Source organism: Lacerta agilis, chromosome 17, assembly GCF_009819535.1.
Source record: "Lacerta agilis isolate rLacAgi1 chromosome 17, rLacAgi1.pri, whole genome shotgun sequence".
In the NCBI taxonomy this organism is placed as follows: domain Eukaryota; kingdom Metazoa; phylum Chordata; class Lepidosauria; order Squamata; family Lacertidae; genus Lacerta; species Lacerta agilis.
Window position 1 is genome coordinate 12,851,474 of NC_046328.1, and position 8,384 is coordinate 12,859,857.

General features: G+C 42.2%; 1 protein-coding gene across 1 annotated transcript in view; it reads right to left on the reverse strand.

Annotated features, from left to right (window-relative positions):
* Positions 1-8,318, reverse strand: part of PI4KA (phosphatidylinositol 4-kinase alpha) — an 81,950-nt gene extending 73,632 nt beyond the window's left edge. The window contains 3 exon segments of the mRNA XM_033174826.1: positions 976-1,014; positions 1,016-1,093; positions 8,053-8,318. Of these exon segments, the coding sequence (XP_033030717.1) occupies positions 976-1,014; positions 1,016-1,093; positions 8,053-8,220 (285 nt within the window). The 5' untranslated portion in view covers positions 8,221-8,318.
* Between the last annotated feature and the right edge of the window lie 66 nt (positions 8,319-8,384).

An 8,384-nucleotide genomic window follows, 5' to 3' on the forward strand; every position in this document is an offset into this window, starting at 1 on the left:
TGAATTAATTTACTGAATTAACACAGTGCCATCTATGTACATGGTGCGTTTACAAAATCAGGTATGACAGTTCCTGCCCCAAGTGGGGGGGGGGGCAACAATATAAAATAGACTCAGGCAAACAGCAAAGGAATACAGTAATGCCGAGGGGGGGTAGACAGGGGAAGATGTGATTATTTCAATTACATGGACTTTGCCTTGTTATGATAAGACATGGGGATTAGGGGGGATGATACAAAGGTCTCCCAGAAAAAGGCAACTTGAGGAGGGACTTCACAGAAATAAAGCGCGTGGGGTGCAAGGAGGCATATCAAAGAGATAGTTAGTACCAGGCACCAAGCGGAATTGCGTGAAGTGATTTCTGGAGTGGGACATCTTCAGACAACAGTATGTGTGGAGCCGAATCCACAGGAAAGGATGCAACAGGATATACAAAGAGACGAGGCCATGGAAAGTTTTGAAGGCAAAGGCAAGAAGATTGTGAAACTAGATATTGCATGCAGAGGAAAGGGATTATATTTATTGCCACACAGCTTTAATATCCTTTCAAAGCCAAATCACTAACTAAATCTGATGCTACAGATCAAATTAAAATATTCCAGTCTATCCTATATCCACTAGGAGCTTTAATGGAGGCCCTTCTTTGGGTACCCCACCAACTGAGATGCAGTGAACAGCTACAAAGAAAAAGCACTTACTTGGTGGTGGCACCCTGACTGTGGAAAGACTTCCCAAGGAGGCCCACCAGACAGCTACCTAGATGTGATTTCAGCACCAAGAAAACACAGTTTTGTTTTACCAGGCTTTTAAAACCTCAGTATTGCTTTTATGCTACTCCTTTTATATTACAGGGTCTTTTGTTTGTTTATTTAGTTTTATGAGGATTTTACAACTTTTTGGAAGCTGTTGTAATGGGAGGTTATATAAATCCCTCAATGTAAACAACATATTTTAGGGTAAGAAGCATATTGTACCCTGCAAGTCAGACTCGATCAGAAAAATTCCCAAAGCAATCAACAGCATCTCTGCGACGTTCATCCAGCTGAAAGATCCCGTGGATGTCAACTGGGCACATGCAGAGTAGTTTCTGTACCTATAAGAAGCAAAACAGGGTGTGTGAAAATATCTATTGTTTAAAAGGCATACTTTTCCCAAACATATGCCAGCAAAAACATTACACGTTAGGATTAAAAAAGACCTGAACATTTCATCTACAGCTCTAAGCCCCTTCCATACCGCCATGCTAAAGCTCAGCAATCCCTATGAAAATATCAGCAGCACAATCATCTCACCACCCATTCCCTATATACCCACAGGAACAAAACGATGTCCTTTTAAGCCATGGCTCCATTTAAAAGTTGCGGGTGGAAGCAACCATACCCAAATACTCCTGCTGATGGAGATGAGTCTTAGGATTTGAGTGCATGTGCAGGTTTGGCAACTGCATATTAATGCATTTTGGAGTCTTGCACTTCTCCTTGTGAAGGCATGTGCCCTGAAAGGTGGTTTTAATTTATCTTTAAGTAATAACTAAGCAGAAGCATTAGGTACCAGCAGAAGAGGTAGCAGTATCGAGCACAAGGTCAACATAGGCTGGAACAACACGGACTTGCCTTGGTGGCTAATGATGAACCAGCAGGGTGTGTGTGTGTGTGTGTGTGGTGTGTGTGTTGTGTTGTGTTGTGTGTGTGCAAATGAGCCTCCCAAAAGGAAGGAGTTCAGAGCCTGGACATCACCAACAAAGAGACCCCCAACTCAATAAAGCAGGGTACCAAACATGGGCAGTTTCACATGCAGCTGGATAGCATCAAACAATCAAATGATTAAACAGATGGGTACCAGAAAGACAGATGGGAGGAGAATGGCGTTAAGGAAGGTCTGGCGAAGAGAAATGCAAGTACACGGGGGAAACAAACAACAAGGTGGAAATAATTTGTCTCCAGGCAGTTGCATCCATCTCTTTCCTTTCCTCCACTTTAGCTTTCTACAGCAACATTTACTTATGTTATTTTAGTCTGCAATACTGAACAGCTTTCAGACCCCCCTCCAAAAAAACACCCAGAAGGGGGTTTTGTTCATGCAATGGGACTTGGAACAGAAGCGCCTACCTCTAAACAAACAAACAATGCAATCCTAGGCATGCCTACTCAGAAGTAAATCCACTATGTTTCACTGATGCTTACTCCCAGAAAATGCAGTCTTATTCTATTAGTAGCTTTTTAGGATCCATAAGGTACTTGTGTGTGTAAGAATTACATGGTTCAGCCATGGCTCGGTTTTTGTAGGGAGAAATTGTTCTTGACCATGCAGTGATACTAGTATTGCTGAGCCAACACATTCTACATGCTCATGGCTATTGCTAAAGCACACAATGTTTCCCAATAAGGTGTGCCTATAGATTAAATCTTCACAATTTAACAGCAGATAAACCTGCCATATTTAAGCATTAAAATCTTGTGTTCGTTCTCACCCAGTGTTCGAAACAAATTCTGTGTGTGATTGGCGTTGCATAGTGAATTAAAGCAAGTATTCTCAAAAGCCTAGTAGCATTTAAAAAGAGCATAAAATGTGATTAGTTAAAAAAAATCAAGCGACTAGCAACACAATCCTACTGCATGTTTATTGGAAATAAACCACATTGCTTTCAGCCTTACTGGCCTACAGTAGCTTACTACCAGGTATGATATGTGTAGAGGATTGCAGCCCTAATTTCCCCCGAGAGCCAGTGTGGCATAGTAATGAGTGTTGGACACGGACCTGGGAGGCCAGGGTTCAAAACCCCCACTCGGTTGTGAACCTTAGGCCTCTCAGCCTAGCCTACCTGTCCTCACAGGGTGTTGTGAAGATTAAATGAGGAGCAGGAGAACCATAGAACCACCTTGAGAGAGAAAAAGTGGGATATAAATGCCAATAAATAAATGAATAAATAAAAATGGAAGAAAGCTGCACAGAACCCAGCATATTGGATCCAGACTAAGTTACAGCGCAATTTTATGCATGTTACTCAGAAGTCCCACTGAATTCAAAGGAGCTTATTCACAGGTGAGAGGGAACAGGATTGCAGCCAAAGTTAGTCCCATTGATTTCAATGGGATTTAAGCTTGTCATGACTAACTTGTCGCAATCATTTCAATGGGACATAAGCAGGACTGCCATAAACTGCAATCTGATTTAATCTACTTGGAAACAAGAGCCACTGAATTCAGCAGGGCTTACTTCTGAGTGAACATACATAGGCATGCACTGCATATGTTAACTTCAGCTACAAGAGGGGTTGTGGGGGGGACCACACCTGTGGCCCTGGTGATATTGGATTCCAATTCTCCTCCAACCAGCACATTGGGGATGATGCAGTTCTATCTATTCCATCCATACCTGAAGAGCCACAGGTTCTCCACCCCGATCTACAACATTGCAATATAATCCACTTGTTGTAATGGTAAGTAGGCAAATGGATTATATTGCAAGTTCTAAAAGGAATCGTGGTTTCAGTACTGTTACATAAGAGTACTAAGTGTCTTCCTTGATTAGTACTCTCCCAAACTAAAATTAGTCTCGCCAGGGTTTTGCAACTGAAGGTACTTCTTTCTAAATTCTCATATTAAACTGATTAGAAAAAGAGCCTTCCGCAAACGTTATATGCCGATTCATCATACATCCTTAATGATATTCTAGTGTTTAGAGCACACACACACCCAAAAAGGACCCATGATCTGATTCCAGTAAGCCTGCCCTTACCTAATAGTTCTGCACATAACAAGTTACAGAAATCTGAACAATGTCAAATTGTTCAGGTTTTGATTGTTTGTTTGTTTAACACTAAAACAAACAAACAAGGAAAATCAGCTCGTACCTGACTGGTCAGACATGCCTATTATATATGCTGCATATCTAACTTCATGCTAAACCACTACCCCTTTTGATGTTGCCCTGCACTAAACATAGAAGAGAAAAAACATTTTGATGTTGGGAGTTCAACCAATTCAGTGATCCTCATAACAAACATATTTTAAACAACTTCCCATAAATTTCATATTTTGTAAAGAAAATCTTATAATAAAGTCCTTTCACTTTCATATATCATTAATTTGCCAAGCTATGCAAAACTACTAAAAAGCTGTAATAAAAAGATAGACCATTCAATTACCCTACAGAACAGTTCAAAAAATGACAACTTTTGGTTTTATGTGCCTTTGTTTTGCTGATACAGCTTTATCAAGACTCCACTACTTTTATTCTCATACACGCTCATTTCAGGCAACCCACTAAAAACATGGTTTGCACCAACAACCAGTGAGAATATAAAACATGATTTCCAAACATCTAGGCACACCGTAGTTTTGAGCTGTCTGCTTTTATTCTCCTTCTGCTCATCACTTCAGTCTCTAGGAGCTGCCATGTCCGGAGGCAGTGATGGTCATAGCTATAGTTTATCAATTCAAACACCATAGCAAAACAATTAGCACAAACCATGAAGTGCAAACCCATGTCAAATCAGGTTTCTCATGCTGCCTTGTAAATTCAAACACCAATAGTTATGTTTCCTTAAGCATGGTTTTATGCAAGTTCTTGAACTGTTTCTGTGTTGAATGGCTATTACAGTTCAGAGGTACTATCTAAAAGACCTTCTCTAGTTGAAACCACTGCTTAGCCTGTCCAAAGGGTTGTCCCATGGAGGATGAAGCAAGCTTGTTTTCTCCTTCTCTGAAGGGTAGGACCCAAACAAATGGATTTAAGTTACAAAAAAGGAGATTCCGAGTAAACATTGGGAAGAACTTTTTGACAAGAGCTGTTCAACAGTAGTAGTGGACTCTCCTTCCCTGTAGGTATTTAAGCAGAGATTGGATGGCCATCTGTCATATATGATCAAGGTTAAGATTCCTGCATTGCAGGGGGTTGGACTAGATGACTCTCAGGGTCCCCTCCAACTGAACAATTCTACGCCTCTTGTGCAGCAGGGGCGGGTGGTCTAGTGGTATTTGGTAAATCAGGGCCAAAGCTTGCTGGCCCTTGAAGAGCTTGGAATAGTGCCCTGTGACACGGATAGGATCCAGCAGCTGAGCCTGCTAGGACAAGCCAATTCCAGGCTGTCAGTAACAAAAATCCCAAGTCTAATTGTGGTAATGAGAGGTGGCTCATCCCTCAAATGTCATACTGCACCCTGAAACCTGCAACCCTAATCCAAATCCATCAGTTAAGAGCCAATGTCCTGCTTTGCAAGGATGCCTTCACACAGCAGTAGGGTTTCCAGGTCTTTTCAGGTCTTTCAAGATTCTCTGGACCTCCAGACATTTATTTTACTATCATCGTTTACCACAAGGTCTTGGGGATTTGCGTATTATTGTACTTTTACTTCTACACTACTCTGCAGTAAAAATTCCAGAGCAATTGACGTAAAAGAAAAGTACAGTGGTACCTCTACTTACGAACGCGATCCATTTCGGGGTGCCGTTCGCACCCTGAATAGTCCGTAAGTAGAGTGTTGCTACTGCACGTGCGCAATAGAGCGCTTCTGCGCATGTGCGCAGCGCGCAGATCGCTTCTGCACATGCAGCAAAACCCAGAAGTAACACTTCCGGGTTTGCCGCATTCACAACCCAAAATCCGCAACATGAAGCAAACTCTAACCTGAACAGTCACAATAAAAATTCAATATTATAATTTCCCCCATCATCATTAACTACAGGAATTGTCAGGCCTCGAGATTAGTATTTGTAATATTGTTACGATTTCACCATCACCACAAGAACCACCAGATTTCAGGATTGCTACTATTAAATTTCACCATCACTATTACCAATAGGATCACTAAGTCTCAGGGTTATTTTATATATATATAAAATCAAGAATAAGAATAAGAATCCTGAGACCCAGCAATCTTAGTGGTGATTGAATAGGCACATTATTACTTCAAGGTTATTATCACTACCATATTTCATCATAAACATTTGCTACAAGGAACACAATCACAGTGACAAATAGTGAAGACATAGTAATAGCAAACTTATTATAATTATTATTTTCAGGATTATCACTCTTACATTTCACCATCACCATTGCCAAAGGATTACCACATCTCAGGATTATTCTTACATTAAATATAATATTAAAAATAATAACCCTTACATCAGGCAATCATTGTGGTGTTAAACACTGGTTGTAAATTATCACAATAAGTGTATCTTGCTATTATCATCTATTGCCATTTCATAATTATCACTGTTTTTATCTCCATCCCCATTCACCAACAAGGAGTGGCAGTTTCTAGGGGTTATGATTTTGAAATTATGTTTCAAATGAGAATAATAATCCTGTCCAGGGAATCCTAGTGGAAAATGCTAAATGGTAAAGGAATAACAACTTTCCTAGACCAGGCAATCCTTGTGGTAGATGGTGAAGAAGTCATCCTCTTCCATCATCACCACCCCTGAGACATCGAGTTGTACTTGCCAAAGAAAACCAGTGCACAAGCTTAACAAACTGGGACCAATTTACCTACGTGATCAACCTGCCTTATTATTGTAATAAACTGCAGTTTTATAAGAGCATATATCTAAAGTAGATGAACACATGAGCAACTTAAGTTAATTTGGATATGCAGAAGATATTAAAATAAATTTAAAGAACTGCAGAAAGAGGGGGAAGTCAAGTTTTGAAATAATTGTAAAATTAGTGAAATGTATAAACCTGAAAAGCATATTTAAAGAGAGAGAGAGATCTGCCTCAATTGGAGGCAGAACCGGCACCACTATTTCGGCACCTGAGGCAAATCACAAAACGGTGGCCCCACTCCCCTCCAGGGAAAAAGCGGCGAGTGAAGACCTACATGAAGAGCAATAAACCATACAGGATCTGCTGCCCTACGGATCCTGCCGCCTGAGGCAGTCACCTCACCTTGCCTCGTAAGCCGGCCCACACCACAGGTGCACATAATACCTTCTCCCACATCTGTAAAAACCCGGCTGGCTGTAGGAGCCAAACCCTACCCTCTTCCAAAGTTGATGGGCATTGCCATTGATCCATTATGTGAGGCAAGGGCTTTACCTGAGAGCCCCAAAATTTCGTTCAAGTTGTCAACCCTGCAGCCGGCCATTTATGCAAGGCCCTTTGGAACTCCCCCGCCTATGAGGACCAAGCAGGAACCTTTTCTTATTTTTAATATACTGATTTGGTTTTTTGAATTAAAGTTTTAGAATCACATATCCAACATACAGTCATAAAAATTCTAACAGCATCTCCTGGACTTCCCTCCTCCCCTTGTGGGTTCCCCATTGTAGTCATTTCCTCTCACATCTTCTATAATAATCCAAATCTTTTATCCAAAATTCACCATTGAACTACAGTGTTATTCAATCCTAATAACAATTTTAACTGTTGCAATGATTTTTTCAAGATAATTATAAATTTCCCTCCATGCCTTATTAAAACCTTGGTCTTCCGGATTTCTGATTATTCCGGTCCTTTATTTTGCCATTTCGGCATAATAATCCATCAACTTAATCCGAAGCAGGCACCTTTTTCTTCAACTGCCCTCTTTTCGGCCAGGAAAGATCCTGAAGGCTTAAGCCTACCCAGATCAGGGATCTAGGAAACTTGAGGCAATTCTTTAGGCACGTCTTGAAATTATTATTTTTATCAGTGCCTTTTTTCTGAGGGGACGCAGGGGTAGGCATACCCCTAAACATTTGTGAATCTTTGTACTTTTGTCCATTTACTGTATTTACTTTTCCAGAATTAAAATTATAAAATGGTGATTTCTTGAGTCAAAATGAGAGTAGCCCTAAACATATTTTTTTTAAAGCACTGTGACGATGATGATGATGATTAAAGGTGTTGCATTTTCTGTTGTGCATGGTTGTTTTGCAAATCAAATTTCACGGATTGAAACGAAATAACATAAGCAAGTCGTCCAAGGAGCGAAGCGCAGACCCACCCCCGCACCTACGCCGTACGCGGTGACGTAAGCGAGACCCCCCACCCCACCCCTGAGGTAACTGGGAGCAGGAGCAGAAGCAGCAGGCAGTCGCCTTGGGCAGCGCCGCCTTCCTTCACCTTCTCAAGCGGAGCGGGTCTCTGCACGGCCAGCGAGCGGGCGAGAGACAGCACCGTGTTGAAGTAGAAGCCCCTAGAGGAGCCCGGGCTGCTGGCTTCTCCGAGCGCGCCGCGGTCAACGGCCGCCGCGGTGGCAGCCGCCGCCGTCGCCACGGCCAGAGCCGACATCTTGCGAGGAACCTCCTCACAGCAAGAGTGTCACTCGCGGCCTCTCGCCGCGCCTGTCGGCCCCTCCCCTCATCCCTTCCCTTCTTCTCCAGCGGCAGCCGGCAGCCCGGCTTCGCGTCGGACCTTCTCGCGAGAACGGCTCCGGCCACCACGAACCAGCCCCC